Below are 26,051 nucleotides of genomic sequence, written 5' to 3'. Positions count from 1 at the left end.
GAAACACTCTCTCGCTCTACATTTGCTTCTACGATACATCCACCTTGGAATTAAAGAGACATTCTCATGCGAGAGATACATACTAGGTAGGTAGGTGTACTGTCACCATTGAGCCCCCCTTGACTGTAACGATAAGCCATCAGTGTATAACTGTGTAATGGCCCCCTTAGACCCCCATGGAACCGGAGTCCTCTGACCCCGTCTCCTCTTCCTCCTCTTCCTTCTCCTGCCCTGTTAAACCCATATTAGATATACGATGATCAATTTTGATCTTGGAATTAAAAGTCACAGTGAGGATATACAGTGTAGCGGGTAGTCAAAAATTAAGGAACCACCGACTGTCTTGGAGCGACTTGCCCAGTCTATTATTATTATTATTATTAATATTATTATTATTATTATTAATATTATTATTATTACTATTATTTCAAACGAGTACTTGTTGCGCATTCACATTTACTCGTTTGTCAACACTGTGTATCCTCGGCGAACGAGATGAAGAAAATGAAAGTGAATCGACTTTTCGTAATGTCCATTTTGTCAGTGTGTTCGAGTACGTGTGCGTTATTAAAAAAGAAAAAATAGTCCTCTGCTGGGCCTGACGACTGATGCGCCCTTCATTTCCGGGGCCCTACGCGTGTACATGCCAGTGTGTATGGGTTATACGAATGAATGGTTGCGAGACATATATAGTGATAATGATGACGTCGAGCGACGTCATCGCTTCGAAGAATTTACTAGTTCGCGAAAACTTGCGTCATTATTATTATTCTATATATACATATATATATAAAAATATATATTTTTTTTTTTTTTTTTTTTTTTTTTGTAAAATTGTGCGATACCGAAAAAAGGGGCGAAATGCGAGAGGGATACGACGGCCCCTGGGGGTTTTGGACGATTACGAGGATGATTATGATTATGATGATGATAACGATAATGATGATGATAATCATAATGATGACGACTACTATACGAGGATGACGATGCTGTGGTGGCGGTCGCGCAATTCCGCCCGTCTTAGGTATTAATATTATCATGCTCGAAGCAACTCTGTACAGAACTAATTTATTATTATTGTTATTTACTATTATTAATTATTACGATTGCTATTAATATTATTAATTATTATATTATATGTATATCGCATTATCATTGTTCCAGTAATTTTCCGGATATATGTTTCTTCTCTTCTTCTTCCGTTTATTGTCCATATTCTTTTCATTTCCGGCTGAGACTGCGTCCTAGTATGTATGCATGCTTAGCTAAGTGTAGGTGAATGTCTGCGCGGATGCGTAAACGTGCGTATGTGAAAATTATTAAGAATGCGTGCGTGCGTGCATGTTCAAAAAATCGGCTAGCCGATTTCGCACCCGAAGATCGTGTCGCCTCTTTGAGCCATTATCTTTTTTTTTTACTTGACATTTTCTGACGTTTTTTTTTTTTGTACTTTCATATTGTCAATTTTTATAATTCTTTTTCTTGTTCCTGTTTCGAAAGACCGAAATGTGGGATGAGATGGGTATGTTATTTTTTTTGTACGAGTTTTTCTTTTCTATTTCAAAGATTTGGCGACTTGGGATTCCCACTAGGCAAACCCTACTCGCCAAATCGTTCCGGGTCGGCTAAAGGCTCGTTTTCACTTGCATTTGTATCCGACGGTTTAGCTTGGTGCAAGAAGGAAAACACTTTCCTGCGCCAAGCCGATGTCTATAAGTCAAATCGGAAATAGAAAAATTGTTCGTGTCTACAGGAATCTTAATGACGGTACATGACGTCCCATATTTCTATCTCGTGTGTAAAGCTGCGCATGTGTTGTCAAAAAAAAAATGTGCGCATGTTCGTCCTCGTGAAAAAAAAAAAAAAAAATAGAATCGATAGTAAATCGCGAGAACGTCCACACGTCAGATCGACTCTATTTGAAATAGTTGTTTTTGAAATACGAACGACTATGATGAAATACAAAAAAAAAATGATCTAGACGTGATCGATCTTCTTGCGATTCGCAGAAATGTACATTTCTTTTTTTCACGAGAACGAGAGCAACGTATTCAATGTCAGCGAGGTGTTTCCGGAATTCGTGTATTTATTTATTTTTTTCTTTTCGTGAAATCCAAAAAAAAAAGTTTGTGGGAAAATTCGAAAAATAAGTGACGATTGAGCCAAAGTGAAAGTGACGATATCCACTTACTCGCGAGAAAGCTTTCGTTCTTTCATAATCTCGAGAATCCCGGTAGGAGGCAGCACGGTCGGAATCGCGCCATGTCAGATGACCGTTTCTTTTTTCTATCTATGATAATCAATTTATTTATTTATAAATAGTGGAAGCGATGATGTAGATGATGATGATAAGGATAGTAATGATAATGACGAATACGCGGACGAATACGATAACGGTGTATAATGATAATGATGATGCTGATAACGACGAAGAAGAACAAAGATTCGATAATGTTCCTGTTAAATAATATTATACGAAAATATTACCAACTAAGTCAGGCTCGGAGTATCGGCCGAGCGTCTCGCGATCAATCGATCCCTAGATCCAGGACTATTGATCGAACCTGGGAAAGATCGAGTCGCCGTACGCTCGATCGGCCGACCCTAATAATTAAAATGCGCGAGGGAGATTTAAATGAGAATCGTAAAGAAGCGAAACAAAGGAATAAAAAAACGCACGTACATATACATATTAAACCGATTATATTATAGAAATATAATATGTAATAAAGCTGTTGTCACTTTTTTGTACTTACACTTCTTTGGACTATTTGATATAACGATACGTTATATATATATAAGAATCTTCCCTGTTCCTTGAAAACGCGTAGTAGAAAATATTCATTCTCCCCTCCGACTAAGAAAAGAAAAGAAAAAAAAAAGAAAATTTCGTAACCGTCCCCATGTACCACACGTTCGTGTTAAAGATCCAGTATCTATTGTTGAAATTCCTTTTTACCTCCTTCACGTGAATTTCCAAATAGGAACGGACTAACTTATCCTTCCGCGAATTAAGTCCATTAAGAAAATAGGAATAATGGAAACGAGCCAGTCCAGCCAATTTTTTGGTAACAATGCATCTCCTTTTTTTTAGATATACTATAAAGAGAATCGAAGGTATTATATACATTGTAAAGACGGAATAGTATACCTTTTTGTATAAAAAAGAAGAATCACGCATTGAAAAAAAAAATACATGACACATCACACACATTCACATGACACGGATAGCCAGGCGTAATGAATACACGATAGACATACATAATAGGAAGATCAGACGCAAAAGGAGATCTGTATATTTGTAGTAGAAGTGTATAATGATGATTTAATTATTATTACTAATAATATTATTAATATTATTGATATTGTGTAAATAGATGAATTGTCAATATAAACGATGTCACGAGAAAAAAAACCACAGTGAACGGTTAATAATGATATATTGAAAACTTACGTACGTGTGTTTCTTCATACTTTGTGTCATAAATCCTTCTTATTATTTTATCCAGTCCACAAAAAAAAAAAGTTCTTACCGGTTCCTCGTTATAATTAAATCGGCCATTTTTACCGTGCCCTCTCGTTCTCGCGTATTCCACAAATTTCTCGTACCCTACTGTGAATTTCCTTATTATGTGAGACACAGCTCGGCACGCTCCAGAAGGAGCCCCTGTACGATTAACGGCGCGTATCTAATTAGACGGTTTTTGTAATTAATCACGAGTTTCGGTGCCGTTTTAATAAATCCTGGCCAGTGGGAATTATTCGTCTTTCCCACCCAATGTCGGCACAGCGCCACGCCGTGAAGGTTAATAACCGGAATTAAATACAAACTGCTCATTATAGTTTTTTAGTGAATCGGGAAGAAGAAAAAGAAAAAGGAGGAGTTCGATGTGCACGAAACATTTGAATTTAAAGAATTACTAGTTGCTCAGAAGGAAGTAACATCAGCGCCACCGCGTCGACTTCCGACATCTTGACTGACCGTGAGTCGCGTAGTATCCAAAATGGCATGTTCAGCTGTCACACGTTACAGCTCTGATAATTCCAAGTGCCAGTCAATAAAAGCATAATAAATTAATCCATCGTGATCTCACGATGATCAATCCTCTTTATCCTCTTTTAAATATAAGTGGAATCGTGAAGGATCGCGTGTCAGAAATTTCTCCGGTTCGGCACGGATGACGGACGGTAGAAACTGTGAAATTTACCAAAAACCGATTATATCCGCCAATGTGAAAGTTGCCACTCGGAAACAGTATAGAACTATAAACGCTTCAAGGAGGATGAGTCGCAGTAAAATGATACAAGAGAATAGCTACTCTCTACGGTACAGTCAGTTCTATCCTAACCTAACCATAACCTAACTTACTGAGCGGAGAGGGACTCGCGTTTAACCACGTTTAACCGGGTTTATCCGCGAGCCGTAAACGCGGTTACCTTTTAACGACACCGCAATCGTCTGCCAGGCAGAAAGTGAAACTCCACTTGGACTACCAGGTAGCTCAGTGAGAAGAGTCACGGTGTATATAGATATACACGATGAGGCGGAGAGGTCAAAAAAATAAAGAACAAACATCGAGAGAAAAAATAGGATACATAAAGAGGAGACCCGGCAAGGACCTTTTACTCCGATCGAGAATCCTCCTCAAGATCCTTAACCGGATATGTTAAGTATTCCTGCAGCATAAGACTTGGTAATTCCATGACTTTGCTGTGAGACGCGGCCAATATCGCTCAGATAAATCGCCGTCTTATAAATTCCCAGCGACATGTGCAGCGCCTGCTTCTGCGTTACTACAAACAGGAATACCTATTGCGTGGCAGGTATATATCTATTTTATTTAAAAATCATTCGAGATCGTTAACACGATTACGCAAATGTCACTGATAAGAAATACGTAACTCGTCAAACGTTTAACTAATAATTATTCTATTTGAAAAAAAAAATGCAAGAGACCTTGTAACGACACATTTTTTATTCTATCTAGCATACAATGGATTTTCATTAAAAAAAATTCTTATTCGATAATCATATGGTTTTGCAGAATGAAAGGGCCTGTAGCCACTGAATCTCGTTCTCAATCGCTAAACGAGACTCGCTCGCCTAATCGCGGCAGGATCATTCTGCAATGCTAAATGGGGATGCCCGAGGTGGCTGCAGAAGGTGGCGAGCACTTGTAGTACCTGAAAGAATAACGAGAGAGAATAGAATGAAGTAAAAAGGGATAAAAGGGAGAAAAAGGACTGAGGTAAGGTACAGAGCATCGCTTTAAGAATACCTTTAAGATTACTCGCATCTACCTTAACCGGAGGGCAAGTGAAAGTTCTTCTCGACATACGCGACTTACACCATAAGTAAGATCTTCTTAATAGTACATATAGATATATATAAACCCATAAGATAAGCCATATGAGCGGCGCCTATGTATACCTATTTATATTTTAAAGGTGCGTCCGCACGCTGTAAGCGGGACAATCTATTTTGTATAGCACTGTATATACCTGGCTGTATCCAAACATAGGTAATGCGTACCGAGAATGTGTATTGCATATAGATACGTCTGTCCAGAGCAAATAGGTTTACCTATGTGAAGAGAATGGGATACTTATGGTGATCCGTGGGAATCTGATGGAAATAAACATATTTCTTTTTTTTTTTTAATGCCATCAGATTCGGCGTGATAAGAATTCGCAAGGCTGCGCAAGATCAAAGACCGGTAGGGGCGATACGCAAATTGAAAAAGAAAGACGCGAAGGTATCCAGAAGACTGCTTGTTTCTTGGAAAAAAAATGATGTATCAAAATTAATCGCCGGATGCGATCTAATCGGTTCCCACGATTCAAATTATGCAACTTCCACCCGAAACGATCCTGCCATTATGATGAGACCGGTAGTCGAATTAGGCTATGTTCATTGATCACTGAACAGTGGATGTATCAATGGATTTTACGTGAGTTCAATTATCTGATTAAACGCTACTTAAGGTATCGAGTGCATCAAGCCATTTTTGTCTTTTTCAGTGAAAACTCCGATAACGCAAAAAGAAATGAGGCTCCATCTGTCCTTTTACTCATTATTCAATATTCCACGTATAGCAGGGAAAAAGCCCTAAGCCAATTACAAAGTCTCTAACGAGACATTAACCAGAACTAAAGATATTATCTGACCAGTTATCATCTGAAGGTACTTTTGGGTCAATAGCAAGAAAAGCGTATCGCCTCGATCTTTAAAATATTTGACAAGTAATCCAAGGTAACATCTGCCCTTTTTCTATTTCTCTAAACACCATGTATAGTTATATATTCCATGTATGCATAACCATAGCCAACAGTGAGAAAAGAAAATGACTGGCGACTATTCACCCAGGCCAATTCTCTTTCTGACATTTCAGCTCCTCTCTGCATATACACACAGTACAGGAACTCAACTGGCAAGCTAAAGTCCGTATACACGTAGCGACAGAAGTACTGAAACACTATAGAGACAGTCGGGGCAGCATAATCTAGCCCAGAGTTGGCACACGTGGCTGCTATAGTCCCAACCGATGCTGATGCGGCACAGCTATCATTAGCTATGCAAAGCTTCTCCTACTTTTAAGAAATCGAAACTTAACGGTTCGCTGCTCAGCATCCTGAGACGAGGATGAAGACGAGGACGAGGACGAGCCCTGAGGATCGGATAGGTTAGGTCAGGTAGACGAAGGTGCAGGCAGAGAAAGATGACATTAGAGGCTGCTGGGGTCATTTAAATAAAACGGATCCAAAGGCGGCCCAACATTATTTCCCTAGGGTCCCCATAGATGGGTCTGATAATACATAGCATCGTTGTCATCGTCCTTCACTGCACTGTCATAAGTATCATTGGAAGCACGTGACGCTCCTTTGCGTCTTCCTGGGTAATTTAGTGTCATCGTACACACGTGTAATTACGTAGGCCCATTACCAACAGTGCAATATGGATGACAGTTGCAAAAAGTTATAAGAGGTGCAGTAGTCGACTTGGGACGCATTACGCCACTGTTGCTATCCAATGTAGACTCTCTGAAGATACTGTGTGAAAGCATCTTAATATCAATACTAATATTTCAATCTGCAAAACAGTCGTACACTCAATACCATCGAGGCTGGTCTCGATAAAAAAAAATCATATTGCTAATAATTTACTAAGAAAATGAATTCTCTCATTGATGACCAAGTGGTACTGCAATGCACGATCATGATGCATCATCATCATCGTCATCATCATAACCGCACATCTATTTGCGGTATGGAGATCTTTTATTATTCTTTTTTTTTTTTTTTTAATCTATCTCTATCTCTTTTCAGTAACTCCCACGCAATTTATTACCGGTCTTTGCCATCTTTGGAAGAGACAGTATATACCGATGGCGCTTCGTGTCTTCCCCACGCACCGACGCCGAGCGTCGGTCCTCCATACCAATCTTCCAATATATTAATGCCAACTATCATCGCCGATCTGTCCTCGTCGATTTTCGATGACTATGACTTTCCAGCTCGCCGTTATTCTTGTTATTATTAGTCAATGCAATCTCTATTACTCAACGCCCGTATCCTGAGTCATCCCGACGCTTTATATATACCGTCTATTACAAACGTACAATGCCGGATAAGAAATAGCAAGGTAAGAATAAGAAGTGTCCACTCCGTAGGAGTTGCGAACAAATACATATATATATATATAATACGTACACATGGAGTAGTTATATGTCACTTAGAATGGAGACCGGACTGATGGATGGATATATGGATGGACAGAGACCCTGAAGGAGAAGGGGACCTGGCCTGGGTCTGCGAGGACCGGAACTGTTCTGCCATTACATAAATGAACGGAATAAAACAGCGTGGCTTACGTAAAGTGGCTTTTCGCTTTGGTTTGAAGGATGCGTTGCAGGATCTCACGGATGGGTACTTCGCTTGCTGTTTGCTCGTTACGCCGATATTCTCATACACGTCGGTGAGTATATATCAGTTATATATCAGCCCCTCCATATCTGTATCATTCGAACGGTATAAATGCTATATGAAACTGTACTGTATTTATATGTCCATAGCGAATTTATGGCGTCTACAAATATAGAAGAAAACACGAGAGGCACTGGCAGCGTCAGGACTAGAAGGATAAAACAGATAAAAATGATAAACCTTCCTTTCTATATTTGCGCTCCTTCATTTTTCGCGCTTCTCTCACGGCCGATGTCATTTTTCTATCACGCACTTCTCCTTTATTATTTCTAACAATTATGCTACTTGTGTAACAAAGAATAACAAAGCACTGCGTAATAGTCGATCAGCACTACCGTATCTTGTAGAGTATAAGATCCCGCTGGACTTTCTCGTCAAAGTACGAATATTTATAATTGCAATATTTAATCGGCCTACTGTATCCGTTCGTATAAAACTGTCGGTACGGGCTTGTTGAAGATGCATATAAAAGTTAAAGAAAGAGAAAAGGCAGATTCATCTACCTTGCGTCATCCACCTGCCGCACGAACCGAGTCCGGTACCGGTTCGAGTATCTGGTTCTGGTTGCGTTGGCCTATCTGACATCGTCCCATTAAGCCAGCAGCCGGATAAGAGGCTTGGTATTTAGTTTTAATTTGGTCGCGCGTAGAGTCATTCTAACCACAAGATTGGTATACGAGAGGTCGGGCTGCGATAGACGTGTAGACGTAGTAGACTACAGACGTATTCGACTGTGTGCCCGACGTCTCGTCTCTCTTTCTCTCGTGCTCTCTCTATATATATATACACATATGCATACAAAGTCATAAGGGGCCCAAAAGAGGCACAGGTGTACCAAAATTAATGAGTCACGGGCCCCGGCTCACGTTAACCATTACATGACTGTGTAGATACCTTTAGAAAACACAAAGCTATGTGATATTGGCAGTTAGAAAAAAGAAGTGGTAACAATGGTGTCCTGCCGGAGGGTTGGGCGGTTGCCTGGGGCGACGGGGGGGTGTCGGGGAGGGGGAGGCAATGGAAACTAATGATAAAAAAAGGTATCTGACACTTTCTTGGATAGTTTTTGTTTTTCTATTTTTGGATTCTAGTTCGTTTGTTTTCAGATCAGTACCAATTACAAGTGGCTGCAGACTGCCGAGTCCCAATCGGATAAATCCTGGCCATGTAGAAGACTAGGAGCTTCGTGAACTCTTGGCGTAGATACCCGGGTGCTCGGCGTGGATCGCGGAGGTGAACGAGGCGAGGAGATGTTGCCGGCGAAGGAGGAGAACCTGGAGAACGGCGGAGAACGAGGAGGCGAACAACTTTCACGCGACGACGAGCTTCTTCGTATCGGAATGCTTCCGAGGCCAGTGTCGGCGGAGCTGAGGGGCCGACCTGACTGGCTGATTGGGCCTGATCGAAATTACACATTCTCCAATGCGAAGAGTCTGCTCCTGCTGCTGCGGCCTGGGGGCTGTTTATATTTTTCATCTTGATCTTTTTCTCTTCCCTTTTATCTTTTTTTTTATTGTCTCATTTCTCTCCCTTTTACGTATGAAGTGTAAAGACTGATCTTGGGGTCTGATGTAATAGGGCCCATTCTGTTCCTTGGTATTTTCATCTTCCCGGCTGATGTATACTACCTGATTGATTTTAATCATCGGTACCGATAAGATTTATATAATCTGGCGTTTATTGATCATTCTTCTGTCGTATCTTGGGTCCCTGTTATAAGGCCCCTGGAACTTTACTCGATCTCTACCAGTTTATAGATATAGTTTCTGCGTATGGGGAAAGTTTATCTTATTTATTCACGGCGCTGCAGTCTATTTTAATGAACGAGCTCGTCGCCTCCGCGTCGTCCTCCTAGGATACTGGGTCAGGTTATGTCATGTGACGTGATTTTTCGAATCACGGTCCCAAGGCGGCTCCGGTTAACGATACAGATAACGTTCTCGATTTCTGGTTCCCTTCGGGTCGCCACCCTGTTCAGAAGCTACGCTCTCGGGTTGATTCGTACAGTTATGTCAAGGCTCTCGTGAGATTTCGTTAGTGTTTAGTTGAGGTCGAGGTGCTCGAATCTGCCGTGGGGAGATGGTCTCGACGTACCGAGTTGCCCGGCAGAGGAGGCGACCCGACGGAGACGTCTCCACGGACCGGCAGAAGCCCGGGCTGGGAAAAGGGCTGTAGAGCGGGCGGAGGTAGTTTTGATATGGTTAAGGGCAGGAGAGGAACCTCCTGCCCTAGTTGAGGATGTGGTGCCCAGCTGTCGCCCGATGCCCTGGGGAAGCGGCCGTGGAGGATCTCCAGGAGTTACGTACCGATTCGTTAAGGAACGCTCTCGATTTGGTTTAAAGGGACGACTCGAAGGACATAGAAAAATTATCGGTTATAAGGCTCTCGACCAATCGGAATGATTAGTTCTCGGATTTGGCTATTGTCAATCGACTGCTTTAAAGCAGTCTGTCTCGGGTCACCGACCGAGGTGTCACGAGGGACATCGCGCTCCCGTGCTATCTGTTGATAGTTTTTCTTGCCGTGTTTCGCTACGGTATAGCAAGTTCTCGTTTCGTACAGTTCTCGCGTTGTTCTCGCGATATCCAGGCAATTCTATGAATTCCTGTGAGTCTTCCGGAGGTGTAGTGCAGTGCTTTAGTGCAGTGTCCACCAGAGTGTCCTTTGGATACAGTTCTCGGCCTCCACGGATTAGCTGCACCAGCTCCGGTGAGTCTCCCAATTTATTAATTGGTGAAAGGATCTAATTCTATGAATTCCTGTGAGTGTTACGGAGGTGTAGTGCTGTGCCCTAGTGCAGTGCTCACCAGTGTCCTTTGGATGCACTTCTCGACCTCCACGGATTAGCTGCACCAGCTCCGGTGAGAATTCCCAATTTATTAATTGGTGAAGGGATCTCGATAGACAATTAAGATTCGTTCTGATACGTTCTCGGTTCGTCGCTCTCTGTCTCTCGCACTATTTGCCGGACTCTTACTCCGACCCTCTCTACCTCAAACCTAGCAACCTGAGCGGCCGTGCATTTCCGTAACCGTCCGCTCCCGTTCGTGTTCGTGTATCAGCGTTTGCTGATTTTACGCGTCCCCAAAAATCGACAGGATCCGTTAAGCTATCGCCTCGTCCGATAGGTTCCGTCAGAGTTCTCGTTCTTGGCGGAGTTGGGCCTGTTCCACCCCAACTCCCAGTTTATACCGGCTCGTCAGTTCCCGGTGGAAAAAGAATTGGCTGGCGCCCGCCTGGCTTGCGGATGCACGAACGACGGGTGGACGGCCGAAGGTCACGTAGGTTGGTTCTCGCAGATAGTCGTTCTCGTATGTTGTGCTATCGGTGTCGGGTCATAAGTTAAAAGAATTACGTTACAGTCAATAATTGGGACCCGGGTCGGGGAGTTCGCGGACTCCTATGTCCCAGTGTGCTGCAGAGGGTACAGAAGGGTAGGTGAGCGATGCTGGCGTGACGCATGGCATTTCGCGAGAAGGTAGCATTGCCAGCCGGCGGGCAAACGAGTCGAAAGAGACGAAAGAGACGCTCACCCGTGGCCACCATTTCGCATCCTGCTTGAGATGCTAGGAAACCTCGCTCGCTCGCTCGCCGATCACTTTGTGTCTCTTTAGCAGTTCTCGCTCTGGTATTGTCGTGACTACCAAACCGCCAGCCGCTTCAGTGCACCGTATTATTATTTACATTGCTCACCTGATACTTTGATACTTGTTACGCTTAATTATGTCAGCTTGTTTCTTCTTATTTAAGTAGACAAATTTTTTCGTATAATATTTGAAAATAGATCTTTACCGGGATATTAATTAAGGATAGGCTATCTGCGTTATTTATATATATCCTACATGGGTATTTAGATGCAAATAGAAGCGGATCAAAGAAAAGGGTTTAAAAAAATTATATAAGAGGCCGATAACCCGTGCAAGAGAGCGTCGATCGTTCGATTCTCCTTTCTCCCAAGTTAATTGGCGAGGTAGTAACGCACTCGTCCGGTAATTAACGTGAACTCGAGGGTGAATAAAGTGGGTGGGATAGGCACGAAGTGCATAACGCGGAGGGAGTCCAAAAAATGTCCCGTAAATAATAATAGTAATAATAATATCCAGGAAATAAGATTAAAGTAAAAAAAAAATCAAAGTAGCATTCCCACGGTAGAGCCAGAGAAAATAAAATCCCAAAAATATACAAGGCTGCTTCACGCTACTGATTCTTGACTTCGACGGGAAAAGTGCTGCTGCACGAGGACGATATGCGGATGGCCGGAGGATCCAGCGTTAGGGCGCCCTTAGGGAGGAAGATGTGGAAGTCGGCAGATGAACCCAGGGAAGCCCACTCGAGCTCGGACGGAACGAACGTTCGTCACGCACCGCGGCGATAAAGCGTAAGTATCTCGGGGATAACGTTACCTCTTGGCGAACCCCCATTAACGGCACGAAGCGAACTGCCGAGCGAAAATAATGAACTCTCATCGTTGTCTCGGTACAGTCCTCTTTGGACTTCCTTCCGTTAAGTCCAGTAGCTTGGAGCAATGCGGGAGATGGGATAAAAAGAATAAAAAATTGAGCGGCAAGTACTCCTGCCCTAAGAAATTGTGAGAAAGTCGTGCGGATTGAAAATTTTTTTTGCTGGAATCAATTTGTATATTTTTTTTTGTTTACTTGTGCCACGTAATCAGAAATTTCGTTGGGTCACGGTGTCGCTTTGAATTTGACTCGCATCCTTGCTGTGTTGGCTAAGGAAAAAAACTTACTGGTCGAAACCAAAAGGGATTGTCCTGGGAAGGCTGGTACGTGGGGGAGCATCGTTCCGTAGGATGGGTGGCTTAATGCTTTTCGGCACTTATCCTGTGCGACGAGAAACAGACGACGTTCCGGGATAGTTTTCCGCAAGGATAACGTAACCATTTACATCCCTTTTCGACTCCCATTCCTATTTCCGTTATTACCCCAGGGATCGTGGTAAGAATTATTATGACATTTCATGGTTCGAATTCTTTTTCAGTGGGAATTCAGTAGTTCTTACGTGTTAATAAATTGTGGTGTTCAGGTAAAGGAGATGGTAGGTGAAGGACGACGTGATTTTGTAATGAAAATTGTTAATTGCCACAAATCCTTGTATTGAACCATTCATGTTGATCATTTTGATAAGAAGATAAAAAGTGAAATCTTATAAGTACAGTAGCTTACAGCCTAAAGCAATAAAAATTTATAAATTAAAATTAATCGAACTCTACGTACGAGTTTGTTAGGAACGACGCGTGACTCGTAGGCGTTTACACCTGGCTAAGGCAGTGATCACAGAATGATCCGCCAGGATACTTCGAGAGCAAAACACATGTGTACTATAGAGTATATTAATTTATATGTATGTTCGTATATATTAATATGTACAAGTTATAAAATTTTTAAAAATAATCCGTGAAATTCGGATGAGGTTAGTGTTCTCGAGTCCGCTTGAGGCTCGCGCGATTATCATCTAGCAATACTGAGGGAATAGACAATCATCACAAAATTTGCCATGGTTCCATATGCCGTTTCGTAATTAAATGCCGCATTTCTGAAATCTGGTACAGCCAAAAGAAATAATAAGAAATACAAAATATTTTAGAGTACTCGTCAATCAAATTTTGATAAAGGGTTATTTTTTATCTTTCATTCCCACTGCAAGAGCTCATTCCGTCGATAATAACGTATTTAATATATATAGTAGCGGCTTTCTTTACCGATAGTTGAATCATCATACGAATCTGCTTTATCAATGTCCGGCATTATCCACAGAGTCGCATTAATGAAATATAAAAATTGTCTACATTTTCAAGCAGCGTAAAGTCTTTGGCGGTACTCGTGATATATATTGAAACGAGTCTTGTCTCAGCATATTGTTCTCGTCGTCATGCTCATTGTCAGCAGGATTGATATCATCCTCAGTAATTTCAATGTGAAATTCCCGATTGCCCATAAGTGTCCTTAGGCACAGATTAAGCTCCTTGATTCTTGCTCTAACAAGTATTTCTAATGTAAAAAGATGCTCGTCGTGGGCTTCAGGAAGATGATGATGCATAAAATCTGCTAGTCTGTAAAAGACACAAAATTAGGATTCCTTCTTTATCGATGTACGGTATAATATATGTTTCATTTGTACTCGCCTCAACAGATACTCTACGTTATGTCCACTGGGTCCGGAGCATTCGGTTATTTGTCGCGCTATAGAGTGAAGTGGAGCCTCGCCAAGCCAATGTTGATTCAAGTTCGTAGCAATGTAAACCAAAACCGGAAAATTTCGAGTGCCGTCACGAGAATGAAAATGGGTTAGTATCGAGAGGTAACCTCCGAGCGTGCACTCTCTTCTCTCCAGATATGGCAGAGCGGCCTCCCCCTTGACCTCAAAAGCTCGGCCGTAGACAATGCCCTACAAATATCAAGAAATAATCTTTATTTTCACGAGTTTCAAGATAATGATAATGAATTTCTTTAAAATTGCTGATGAAATTCCGTCTCCGTCCTCTTATCGTCGACTTTCGAAAAGAATCATTGGCGTAAACAAAAAAACAATCTGACTGATAATTTTCATATGAAAGTCGATTAAAAGGAATAAGTATAACGGAATGTGTTATTGGTTCTTGGTTCTAAGGGTCGTCAGACTTCCTTATAGCACACATTCAGGGAACTTGCAATAGTTCGAGTGCAAAAGCTACTTTATCACGTCCGAGCTTCTAGTATAATCTGGTTACTTATGGATACGGAGGAGAAAAATTAAAGGCAAATAAATGCACAATGAGTGAAGATAGCAGTAAGATTTTTTCTAAACTCACATCTTTGTCCTCGACGAGAGTCGCCACGCGTCCGGGCTGCAACAATAAAGACAAAAATTTCGTTAAACCTTTTTGCGATTATTTTTGCTCGTGTGAATTTCCCTTTGTTCGCCAGAGGCATCTACAACGTCAGCGTTCTGGACGGAGTTCGGTGAACTTCCCCGAAAGAAGCGGGATTTTCAAAATAACTTTTTTATTTATAGCTATCACGATGACGACCTTGGCACGAGCGCGCGCCAAATTAAATTAAATACATAACTAAATTTTCCTCGCAATGTCATGCGCACTAAAGGCGTCTGTTACGTGCAGTCCACATGCTCCCGAGGAATGCGGAAGCCACCCTTAATTCCTTTAGGTTTTTTAATTCTTTCGAATAAATGGCTGCCAACGCTTGCATCATGCGCGAATGTCGTTTCCTTTGATGCAGGTAAAGAAATTCACTGCGGTCTTCCTATAATATGGACGCAACAGGTGTTTGTCTTTATTACGTAAACGGCAAAGTACACGCACCGTATACATAACGTAAATGTAATTTAAAAATATACACTGCCATATATGTTTGTTTGAGAATCACTGACTAGTGCACTAAGTTCTTTGAAAGATCACTGGTCGCTCGTTCTAATCGCTTTTACAAGATTAAAATGTTCCTATGTAAACACATATGCGTACGGTCGATTCATATCAGTATATCAGGTCATCGAAAATGAAAGTTTTGCCCAACTACCTCGTTGACGCAGAATATCATTAAATATTCTTTGTGTCGTTCGGTTCATCATTGTCTAACAAATATGTCAATTTTGGGGCCTTTTAAATAAAATGAATTGGGCCACGGTCGCTAAAACCAATCTATTCCATGATTGACATTGTAATTACTTAACCATTCAGGCTGGAAAGGGTCGTTACAGTCGATTAATTGGGCCACCTTGATAATTAAAGTATGAGTCTAATTGAAAAAAAAAATTGTTCATTACAACAACTGGTGCATAGCAATAAGAATTCTGCCGGTAACAATTTTCATTAATAACATAATAAAAAATTGAATGGGACCACGAATAAATCCACAGCTCGTCATCTGTTCTTATGGAATGTCCTAACTGCGAAATTAGGTGCGTCCTAAGCTATGGAATGTAGCGTTTGAATTATTTATAAAATAGCGCTAGAATGCGTCTCTATGATTACATATGGACGATAATGAGCTAGCGAAACGTTGAGACGATTTCACGTGCCGGTATCGTGGAAGCTTGAGAAATAATCGTAATATTTATAGATTATTTCGCGTCTCTTTATTTCCAGACGGGACTGTTGCCTGCTGTATAATCAGGAGCGAACGACGATGGCGCTCTCTGACGATTCTCCGCCGTACTTAGGAAACTTAGAGATTCACATAAACAGTGGGCAGAAGATAATAGTTTACCATGCGAGAGTACTTCAAAATCTAGACCCATAAACCACAATTTTTCCTTTCGAAATTATTCTCCGAGTACCATAGACATGTTGCGATACTCAGCATCATTCTGTGGTGGCAATTCATGTCGTTTAAAGATCACGCTATCGCTACGCCATCCACGTATATCTACTGTAGCCCTCCTCTAATGGATCCTGATGACAGGAAGTAGAATAATCGCTATTACGAATCATGAATTTGGTCAAATTGGTACAAAGCACACGTGAAGCTTGGAGCGGTGGAAATATGCACTAAGTTGGTATCTGTGAAAAACGTGCCAAGAGTTCTTCTAGGCATTCCAATCAGGTAGCAAACGATACACAATGGAAAAGTACTGTTGGCAAAAGTCTGTGCGAAACTATTCTGTGTATGCATATAAAATGACGTTTAAAATCCTCTAACGAAGGGAGCCCTTAGGCGAAGACCCTGAAGAACACTAATTCCAGTAACTCCAAGGTGAATTGGTTAGGTCCACTCAGAAGTTTAGCTTTACGTGGACCTTCTGTACTACAGTGTTCTGGTTATCCAATACCTTGGTCAGTTATCCTATTCCAGTATAACTTTTCTGTCCTTTTGTAATGTAATTCTATTCCCCTGGTCGGTATGGATTTCGCTTTTCATAAGTTTGGTCACCTTTTCATTGTAACAAATGCTAGTTTCAGTCTCGATTTCAATAAATGGACAGTACGTGCTTCTGCATATAGAAAGAAGAAAATTAATATATAAACACTCTACTGTATAGACTGTCTTATCCCACGTTCGTAATGCATATCTATTTGAAGTTTTACTTTATTATCGTTCCACGAAAATGACGCACGCCATGAACTTTGAATACAGACCAATTTCAGAATTTCTTAACGAGCTGTGAGTTTGGCAGAATCGGATCGGGTAGACGGTATTTTCTTTTTTTCTGTATTAATTTCTTATTTTCTTTAAAGATCTCAATGATAGAACGGTGCGTTTAATAATCGTGTCACTAGAAGAAATCAGTGTTGCTCTTCGTTCCGGATTTCACACACAAGCACGCCAAGCGTAACTTGAATGAGAGTCTTATCACAATATAAATAGTTTTAGTTATTAATAAAAAATAATGATCAGAGGCTTCGTTACCTTATCCTTAGTCCCGCGATGCGTCGTGTTTCCCTGCCAAAATCTTCTGCCAAATCCTTTAACAAAGCCGGTGAGACTCTTTTCAAATTCAAAGCCAGGATGCCAGCATAAAGATCCATAGCCGAAAATCCAAAGTCCAGCTTCCATCTTCGTAAGGATATAATCTCGTCGAACGATGACTAAATATTTGTTTCCTTAATTTGGCGCGTGTACGAAACTTTTTTGGCGAGGACTCACACTGGTTATAAATACTTGCTAACACAGCCCGTTTTCAAAGTATCAAAGGGAAAAGAAAATGGCCATTTACTTCATTACGAAATTTCCATTATTTAATCAGTCCTTCGAATGCTTCTTGATATCACAGAGTATACTCATGAAAATGAGCTTTGTCAATAATTAGAACTATATTTACAAAATTGGCCTAAGGATCGAGGACGATGCTTCCTCTACGCCGTTCAAGAATCAACTGACAGACTCGAGACAATTTGTACCAGTGCTTACGAAGTTCTGGCGCTCGTTCCTTGTGGCGAGCCCCCATTTAATAAACTCGGAGGATCGGGATCAGACATTTTCGCAAGTCAATGTCGCTCCCTCCCGACAAACTTCAACTTGATCGAGTCTAACGATTATTCAGCTCGGTCGAATGACCAGTCGACTCACTCCCACTTTATCGTATTTGACTCAAATGATTATCAACACTGCTTAGTGGCACTTTACACTTGGCTTTCTCTGTCATTTCGCGCCGGTGGGTCGACGGTGCTGCAGGCTATTGTTACAGGTTAACTTGTCAGTCAAGTACACTAATTCACTGACTCGATCAGTCCGCACTGTTAGGGACGTTGTTTCTGTTTCTTGACGGAACTGAAGTGAGCGAACACCGAAACGTAAAGTCTGGCTGAATAGCTGTGGAAGTGGATGATGAAACGGCACCACGCGATTGACGCAGAGTCGGACACGAGTCTGCTGGTCGCCTGTCTAACGGCGCAGACTCCATCTTTTCGTCGCTGCACGCTACAACAGTGCATTTACCTCACTTTTCAATACCGTTCGTAGGTAGACGTTACCTGCGCGTTACACGTACCAATTCCGACACGTGAGTTAGGTAGTGCTTGGTTGCTGAGAATTGTCAGACAGGGTCTTGCCTTTGGCACAGCTAAATGATTCCTGGTGACTTTTGGTTATGATCCAATTAGTCGTTTTATTTTTAAATTTTACTGTTCATTATAAATTGTGTTTCGAATTGAACTTGTTATTTTTCAACGGGATTCATAGAATAGAAATTTTGTTTACTTGCTTTAGTTTCCAAATTTTTGAAATTCTCATGGTTTTAGGATCTTCACGGACAAAGGCTTTGTCCGTGCTATTTGACAGTTCTAGGTATAACTATTGATTTTATCGATTATAGGTCTTATCTCTGATTGGACTGTTTCAATAGAAATATTATTGCTTAATAAGGTGCTGTTTGTTTTGGTAGCGATTAAAGTGAAGTAGGAAAATGTACATTTGCGTAAGGATAATTACGTATGATATCGGTAGCACTGAAAATTTATCTTTTGTCTGATAAATGGTTTTTTTGAAACGTGAAATAGTATCAGTTGGTTTTGATAAGACTTCTAGACAGATGGTATTATAGCATAACTTATCACTTTGCACACGTGTCGACCACCGTCGGAAAATTAGCGTCGGAAGATAAAAATTTATTTGTTGATGCCTAAAAACTTGCTCCTTAAATGCTCCTTAAGTTTTCTTAATTGTTCCGCTGCTGCTATACAGTAATTAGAAATATTCATAAAAAACTGAATTGAAATTGTATGTACATAGAATGTCGAAAATAAATTACGCTCAAATTGAAATATTAATAAATTAAGTGTTTGGAATATTAAAATAATTAATTGAATCAATAAAGTTAGATATTAACATTTGCAAATCAGAAATCCTGGCCAAGAATTTTTAGAAGTACTGGAAGTTGTGCGAAACTTCGTCGTGCTGGACTCGGTGAGTGGGGGGAGCGCCGAAGGCAGCGTCCGGACTCTGAGCGCTCATTCTTCCTGGAGCCGGTCTCCTATACTGGTCTTTTTGAATTAATCCTCTTATCCCTTTCCAACCTTCTTCTCTTTCTATACTTATTTATTCTTTACTTTCTTATTTATCTCTTTCCTTGTTTAATCTCTATCTTTATACCCCTATTACTTACTTTTCTACTTTTTAACTTCTTTATTTTTTTATTTCGCGTTTAACTTCACCTTACCCCCTTGTGCGTCTTTCTTGTCCCTCGACCCGACTTCCTTTCCTTCCTGAGGTTTTTCCCCCCTAGTCCTGTGCGCGAAAGCCGCAGGACTCGGGGGTTTTCCTCAATAAAAAAAAAAACAAAAAAAAACACGGTCCCTTATGGGGCCTCGGAGGGGTCGTAGCTACCTTCAGGAGAGGCAGGACCTCACGGAAATGGGCGGGGTGGGGCCCATTTCGCTCTCTTATACTTCCTACTTTTCCTACTTTTTCTACTGTTCTCTTTTCTCGATCCTCCAGAATAATCTGGTCTTCGTGCATACGCTTTACGCATCTTATTCTCCTCTTGTTCCCTCAGTCCTTACCATCTCTCTTCTTCACTTTTTCTTTTTAACAATCTTCCTCTTTTTCCCTTCATTAATATCTTCCCTGTCTGCTGCCACCAAACTTTTCTACTTTATTTTTAAGTTTCCTATTCTTTCCTATGTCTCCCTTACTCTCCTCCTAGTATATCATTAAGAACTAAGTTGTTAAAATGTCCTTTGAAAAAGGAAAAGTCCAAAATGGTAGCGCATATAACATACAATTTGTATATTATTATAGTGCGTTGAAATATTTAATATATCTCTAATGGTATTGTTATTGCTAATCTTTCGTAAACCATATATATATGTATATCTGTGCACCTCAGCACCTCCTGGGCATGATAAGTGGCGCCATCTCTGGGACAACTAGTGAACTTTCTACGATAAATTCGATTTTACTTTTTATCTTGTTTACAAGGTTCACTGGTTACCTCAGAGATGGCGAACTAATTCAAATTCGCTTAATACGAATGGATCCAACCACTAAAATAAGTCGATTTTGCGGTAATCATCTTTTCTTTTTCTTCTTTATCTTTTGCTTGCTGTTCATCTGATAGGAACAGCTGTTAGTACTTTTTTAAAACTATATATACCGAAGAATATATTCTAAATACATGTCTATCATGGTGAGGTCTTAAGAAATAAAATACACTGTTGTTCTCTAACCACATCATTTATTTGTACTTTAATAAAAGACAAAATAATAAATGTAAAGACTAAGTATTCAGCTTGATTTTTTAGAACAAGCACTGTACATCGGACAGAATTTGTTACATTAGAAGAATGAGATTAATAATATATTTTCACAAGAATAAAAATGAAAGATACCCTAACGCTTCTTTTCCTGAATTTCTGGTCTCTTGTGCGTACCATCACAAAATGGTCTGTTAGAAGTCTGTTTGCAATTACACAGCCAATAGTCCTTAGTCTTAGGGACAGTGAATCGAATGGGTCTCATGGTTATCTTCAGAAATATATTTTTATGAGTGCCATCGCAGAAGGGTTGAGACTTACTTTGTCCACAGAGACACCAAGAATACGTTTTACCAGCCTCACAGCGATATTTAAAGGGTTTATTGTCATATATAACACCATTCTGTGTTTGCCCAGTGGCACTATATACTTCTCGCAATGGATTTGTAGGTATCTCAGGCTCCTCAGCCTTTGTAGAAAATCGTAATACCTATAAAACACATAAAACATGACAATAGACAGAAAATATATAAAACATCAGGAAGATATCAATAGTTATGTACAATAGCTTATTAACTAGGTTAGATTCGTTTTCACTCTAAATATTTATGATTTAATAAATGAACACAGTTCTTAAACTTACTTTTTCATTTCTAATGCAACTGGAGCGAAGATATCTCGCTAATTTACCAACAGCTCTTTCTGCATTCATTTTTCACTAGGTTCTAATAATCCCTCGCTTACTTCTAACTTGGCAGCGGACCTTAGCCTCACGAACTCCTAACCTTTGCCTGGTGCTGCCGAAAGCAAGTTTACGTACTACAATAGAACGGGTATTAAGCATCCCAACATAAATCTTCTTCAGATTATTCTTGTCGCTATTCTAGGAAAAGAGCTTCCATAGTAGATTTTCATTAAAAACTGAAGAGCCGTATGGTGGATTCTTATAATAACATTTAACGTTATCACTACGCTATGGTCCGATTGCTATATCAGTGCTTCAGCATTACTCTTTTTATTATGTTTAGGCATCAAAATCAGTTAGCCATTAATCGATAATTGACGCACGATCGGTAGTGCGTGACAGTTCTTATCGATGTACAAACCACTGATTAACCGATCTGTAGGATGTCGTTTAACCTGCTGTACCAATAATAGGAAAAATACGAAGATATAAAAGGGACATAACATACATGGGTTCTGGATCGGATATCTCACTCAGAAGATAAAATTATTATGATATAGCATAAGAAGAAATCGTAAAAATATCGAAAGATATCTTGCAGTAAAATTTCCAAAATCGACTATCATGAATATACGAAAGTCGTTTTACTATATGAAGAACTTCCATCTCAATGATATTGATGTCATATTCCTGAAAAAGGTATACAGGATTAGAGTTTCTTGTAGCAACGAAATTCATATCTCTTTAAAACCAAAAAAAGACAAGGAGTCTTTTCCTTCCGTGATTCTTCAAGTGAGCATCAATTTCTGGAGATCAGCCATTTGAACTTTAGACGTAAAAGGGAAAATGGAGCTTGCAATCCTTCACGTAAGTGAACTGCGTACTTATAGACACTTCGTAATATATTGACTACATGATAAAGCAATTAGGGAAAATGGATTCGACTTGAAATTTCAAGAATCTTTTCAAAGATGGTAAATTTAGTCTTCAAATTTTACCATAAGTTTATCCTCGTCTTCGTCGTTCTGCTGCCTTGCAGGTGTATCATTTTTCAAGAATCTAATCTTTTTGCAAATTGACGCGAATCTTACGGCCATTTTTACGAATTACATTTTTACAGAAACTCCAAAAGAATCTTCGGACAGAGGGTGAATTCAGCACTGCAGAAAACTTTCTCAGGAACAATCTTCGTCAAATGTATTTCGATTATTCGAAAAGCTTTGTTGCCTGGATTAGATGTTCATGTTTTTGGCAAGTCTTCATTATTCTCAAATGTCGTGGGTGTTAAATGGACTTACGTATCTCTTAGGTAACTAATACACATACATACATGCATAGACATAAGTATATCGTGACCTTTTGCTAAACAAGGCAGACACAGGAGCAAGGGATGAGGAGTAAGAGGAGAGAGAGGAAACATAAAAGCGAATTTGTTACATGGGAATTTAATGTTCTGTCTAATTTTATGGTGATTTCAGAAAGATTAGATCTTGTTGTGTTTCAACTAAGATTAACCAGAGACATACATAAGCTCTGACATGACAATGTCCAAGAAAGCCCACCATGGATTTCCGCTAATAGTAGACGACAGCTCCTGAATGAATGCGACGACTGTCTCCTTGGTAACATCTTTCATTCGTCAAGGAGGCTTTTATAGTTAATTTCTTCAAAAAGTAACTATTGACTGGACGTCGAATCTCCTTTTCACTTGGTATGATTTGAAGACAGAAAGAAGATGATCTCCCTTTCTAGGATTATAAAAATATTTATATTTTTAACAGAGAAAATTTTATCGGAGTCTTTGACGATTTAGTCAGTTGCGCGACGTCAAAGTACCTAGTGACCAGGAGACGTCGGGAATAAAATTTCTTCGTCTGACTTGTTTTTGGTCTGCGATCCGCAAGTGTCTATTGCGACCATTCCGATTGTTGTTTTTGGCCAGCTACTTCCTTCTGCTGCCCGTTGCCCTCATGGCTCCTCTTCAGGACATGAATTAGCTTCGGGAGGAGGAATGAGAAAGGGTAAGGAGGATGAAGTATCCTGTGGGTGGTCGAGTAAACGCGCTCCAAACCGACTATATAAGGGACGCTTCGGGCTAAAACAGAGCACAGTATTTTCTGCTCTGCCTTAGCGTTTGTTTCTGATGGAAACGATTAGAGTTTCTGTGTTAGAACGAAGCAGATTTCTTGTTAATATCAGTCAGTGTTGCGCTAGTTAATTGACGGTTAATTGATTGTTAATACGGAACGGAATTGTTACTCTGACAAAAGAAAAAAAATCACATGATAGGAGCCAGCATTTATAATTAGTATAAATGTATGAAATCTTTAGGATTATGTTGTTAGCTATGTTAAATATATTTAATACATAGGCGCCGCATAGAGATACCTTAAAGAAGTTCGATTGTTCTGGTTCCGTTATAGAGTGACGGATGATGAACCCCAGGTTCCTCTCGGCAGGGAACTCCTTTTCCACGGGCAGCGGTGATCTTCTAAGATGGTTAACGTGGTTGTGGCTGGGGTGCGCTCTGGTTTCCATCGTCGTCTGCCAGAGGAATTTCTACACCCAGAGCCGTTATGGGAAACGTCAGGAATCTGAAGGCCGTGAGTATCCTTACAATTGAGTCGAAAATTCTGCTAGATGAAGATCGTCGAATTGACTCCTTATGGTTCTGTGTGATCTTTCGCAGAATCTCTCTTATGGTCCGGCAACAGCTACGGGCGAAGCGATACCAATCAGAGAAATACGAAATTCGTGTCGAAGGCTGTGGAACTTTCTCCAAGGGGGGATCGCTTCTTCATGGGAAGTCGTTATGGGAAACGGGTGCCTACGAATTTATTGGAAATTCCATCGAATCACAACACATTTAAAATTGCCCTGGATTATTTAAAGCACGTTGGCCAACTTAAAAATAAAAATAAAATTGATTTCGACGAAGATGAGTATGAGACTCGTACTGATCTCGATTTAATACCAGAGAGCCGAGAATCGTTCCAGGAGAAGCTAACAGACATCCTATAAATCTTCGGGTGTAGACTTTTGAAGTTTGGCCTTTTACGTTTGGATTATTGAGATATCCCGTTGGCAAGTGGAAGAACGGCATCTTTATAGAAGAGTTCTTAGCTCAGATAGAAAAAGTAAAGAATAAATATGAGGATGAACAACTTAAATCGTTGGAAATTCTTGTCCTATCGTGACAGCCGATGATAGTCGTCAGACTTCGTATCCACCTTGTGCCCCTTCAGCCCCTGTACTCTGTATAATTGTATAATTTTTGGAAAATTTGACGTTTAAATATAATTAGATATAAAAACGATTAAATATAATTTTCGTTCAGGCAAAGTTATTTCTATACGTAAGTTTTCCTTTGATCAAGAGTATGTCTCCTTTCTTTTCAACCTTTTTTTTATACGCCTTCATCTAACTGTGGTATCGTCTTAATGGAACAGAAGGGTAGAAAATTCAGGAACGAAATGTAAATATATTTTAAGTGATTTTTAAAAAGTGGACTATTTGAAATCCCTCTGGAATTTATTGCGCGCGACTAGAGCGGGATCTCTTGGTAGCGCATGGCATATGGCCGCGAGACGTTTGTGTCTAGTTGGTTAATGGATAGCACAGTGTCTTCTGCTGTCCTTTAGTTGACGTTTTACATAAATTCTTTAATAAATCCTTTAGAAATGGCAACTTTGGATCATGTACTTCCTACGGAGGAAGAATTGACTGTCGAGGAAGTAAACCTCGGCACGAGTTTATTGATGGCAGGAGCTAACCACTTGGGAAAGTACTGCGAATATCAGAATAACGTAAGTCTTTATGAGATATCAAGCAACATTCTTTAGGCATAATTTATTTATTTAAATTCCCCTTTAAAAGTCCTTTCCATCTTAGTTGTTCTGCCTGCACGTTATAAGATCTCATTTATGTGAATATATCAAGATATTACGTAACACCAACTTAAGGTTATAGTACGAACGTAACCTGATTCTCGGTACACTTTTCGTTTTTTTTCCAATTAAATCTTTAACGTTAAGTAATATGTCAATGAGACTTATTCATGATTTCATTCATTTTGCAGGAATATCTATTATGCAAAAGTGAATTGAAAGATCCCCGAAAATGTTTGAATGAGGGAAAAGCTGTAACTGCTTGTTCATTGGAGTTCTTTCGTAATGTGAAGAAACTCTGTCTCCAAGAATTTAATCAGTACGCTACCTGCATTGACAAGTCCAGTAGCTCCTACGACTACAGTGTGTATGTTTCTTTTATAATAGAATATTCTATATTAAGTAAAAACTCTCTAATTCATAGCATTGGTATATTTATTGTTATTTAGCTGCCGAAGGACTCAATCTGTCTTCGACAAGTGCATGCTCGATGAAATGAATTTACCAAGACCATCGTTTGGGTACTTTACTGAGGTGAAAGTTCACAATACAAAAAGACCAAAGCCTGAGCCAGAACCGATACCTCATTATCCAGATACACCTGCTCCAGTACCAGAAGCTGTTAAACCTAAATACGGTCATCGTGGAATATTCCAGAGCTAAGCAACTGTTCATCAGTCAATTGGTAAAGCCCAGTTTATTACTTTATCTTGCGATAAAATTGTGATCCGACGATCGGTCGCTCTTCTGAGTGCAGTATTCGATGCGATCCGATCTGAAAGGATAAACTGTCGGCGGGTCGTAGAAATATAAATCGTTAATAAAAATGAACGAGATGTATCAGATTCAT

General features: G+C 40.2%; 4 protein-coding genes and 1 long non-coding RNA gene across 14 annotated transcripts; 3 read left to right on the top strand and 2 right to left on the bottom strand.

Moving 5' to 3' along the window:
* Nucleotides 1–3,727: 3,727 nt before the first annotated feature.
* Nucleotides 3,728–9,969, top strand: LOC107272065. The gene is made up of 8 exons (XR_001538820.2): nucleotides 3,728–4,824; nucleotides 5,046–5,355; nucleotides 5,449–5,951; nucleotides 6,022–6,253; nucleotides 6,393–7,642; nucleotides 7,722–7,975; nucleotides 8,073–9,023; nucleotides 9,090–9,969. It is a non-coding gene; the product is annotated as an uncharacterized LOC107272065 (long non-coding RNA).
* A 681-nt stretch (nucleotides 9,970–10,650) lies between these two features.
* On the top strand, nucleotides 10,651–24,635 carry LOC107272067. Of its 10 annotated transcripts, XM_025089347.1 has the most exons (4): nucleotides 21,719–22,181; nucleotides 22,435–22,623; nucleotides 23,738–23,917; nucleotides 24,004–24,635. In XM_025089347.1, the coding sequence occupies exons 3-4, from the start codon at nucleotides 23,746–23,748 to the stop codon at nucleotides 24,333–24,335; spliced, it is 504 nt and encodes a 167-aa protein (XP_024945115.1). In that variant the 5' UTR covers nucleotides 21,719–22,181; nucleotides 22,435–22,623; nucleotides 23,738–23,745; the 3' UTR covers nucleotides 24,336–24,635. The 10 variants fall into 10 exon arrangements, with proteins under 10 accessions (XP_015604301.1, XP_015604298.1, XP_024945114.1 ...); XM_015748815.2 differs by lacking the exons at nucleotides 21,719–22,181; nucleotides 22,435–22,623 and adding an exon at nucleotides 10,651–10,692; XM_015748812.2 differs by lacking the exons at nucleotides 21,719–22,181; nucleotides 22,435–22,623 and adding an exon at nucleotides 11,260–12,361.
* LOC107272066 (putative glutathione-specific gamma-glutamylcyclotransferase 2) lies at nucleotides 13,076–18,606 on the bottom strand. The gene is made up of 4 exons (XM_015748811.2): nucleotides 17,346–18,606; nucleotides 14,792–14,827; nucleotides 14,126–14,388; nucleotides 13,076–14,053 (listed from the first exon to the last, which is right to left on the bottom strand). The coding sequence occupies exons 1-4, from the start codon at nucleotides 17,490–17,492 to the stop codon at nucleotides 13,786–13,788; spliced, it is 714 nt and encodes a 237-aa protein (XP_015604297.1). The 5' UTR covers nucleotides 17,493–18,606; the 3' UTR covers nucleotides 13,076–13,785.
* On the bottom strand, nucleotides 20,591–21,645 carry LOC107272068 (CDGSH iron-sulfur domain-containing protein 3, mitochondrial). Its single transcript, XM_015748816.2, has 2 exons — nucleotides 21,273–21,645; nucleotides 20,591–21,119 (listed from the first exon to the last, which is right to left on the bottom strand). The coding sequence occupies exons 1-2, from the start codon at nucleotides 21,339–21,341 to the stop codon at nucleotides 20,766–20,768; spliced, it is 423 nt and encodes a 140-aa protein (XP_015604302.1). The 5' UTR covers nucleotides 21,342–21,645; the 3' UTR covers nucleotides 20,591–20,765.
* Nucleotides 24,636–24,872: 237 nt separating the features above from the next.
* LOC107272072 (NADH dehydrogenase [ubiquinone] 1 alpha subcomplex subunit 8) lies at nucleotides 24,873–26,050 on the top strand. Its single transcript, XM_015748819.2, has 3 exons — nucleotides 24,873–25,120; nucleotides 25,393–25,568; nucleotides 25,651–26,050. Exons 1-3 carry the CDS (start codon nucleotides 24,995–24,997, stop codon nucleotides 25,862–25,864), a joined length of 516 nt encoding a protein of 171 aa, XP_015604305.1. The 5' UTR covers nucleotides 24,873–24,994; the 3' UTR covers nucleotides 25,865–26,050.
* Nucleotide 26,051: the final 1 nt, after the last annotated feature.

Source organism: Cephus cinctus, unplaced genomic scaffold (genome assembly GCF_000341935.2).
Source record: "Cephus cinctus unplaced genomic scaffold, Ccin1 Ccin1_scaffold1102, whole genome shotgun sequence".
NCBI lineage: Eukaryota > Metazoa > Arthropoda > Insecta > Hymenoptera > Cephidae > Cephus > Cephus cinctus.
Note: the sequence above shows the minus strand (reverse complement) of the source record. Positions and strands in the feature narration are given on the sequence as shown.

Bases quoted from the DNA above. Each gene is read 5' to 3' on its own strand.
- LOC107272068 (XM_015748816.2), bottom strand. From the start codon at position 21,341: ATGAATGCAGAAAGAGCTGTTGGTAAATTAGCGAGATATCTTCGCTCC. The intron at 21,120-21,272 runs GTAAGTTTAAGA...TGTGTTTTATAG, and splicing joins GTTGCATTAGAAATGAAAAA to GTATTACGATTTTCTACAAA.
- LOC107272067 (XM_015748815.2), top strand. From the start codon at position 23,746: ATGATGAACCCCAGGTTCCTCTCGGCAGGGAACTCCTTTTCCACGGGC. The intron at 23,918-24,003 runs GTGAGTATCCTT...GATCTTTCGCAG, and splicing joins ACGTCAGGAATCTGAAGGCC to AATCTCTCTTATGGTCCGGC.
- LOC107272072 (XM_015748819.2), top strand. From the start codon at position 24,995: ATGGCAACTTTGGATCATGTACTTCCTACGGAGGAAGAATTGACTGTC. The intron at 25,121-25,392 runs GTAAGTCTTTAT...TTCATTTTGCAG, and splicing joins ACTGCGAATATCAGAATAAC to GAATATCTATTATGCAAAAG. The intron at 25,569-25,650 runs GTATGTTTCTTT...ATTGTTATTTAG, and splicing joins AGCTCCTACGACTACAGTGT to CTGCCGAAGGACTCAATCTG.
- LOC107272066 (XM_015748811.2), bottom strand. From the start codon at position 17,492: ATGGAAGCTGGACTTTGGATTTTCGGCTATGGATCTTTATGCTGGCAT. The intron at 14,828-17,345 runs GTAACGAAGCCT...TTATTGTTGCAG, and splicing joins ATCGCGGGACTAAGGATAAG to CCCGGACGCGTGGCGACTCT. The intron at 14,389-14,791 runs GTGAGTTTAGAA...TGATATTTGTAG, and splicing joins CTCTCGTCGAGGACAAAGAT to GGCATTGTCTACGGCCGAGC.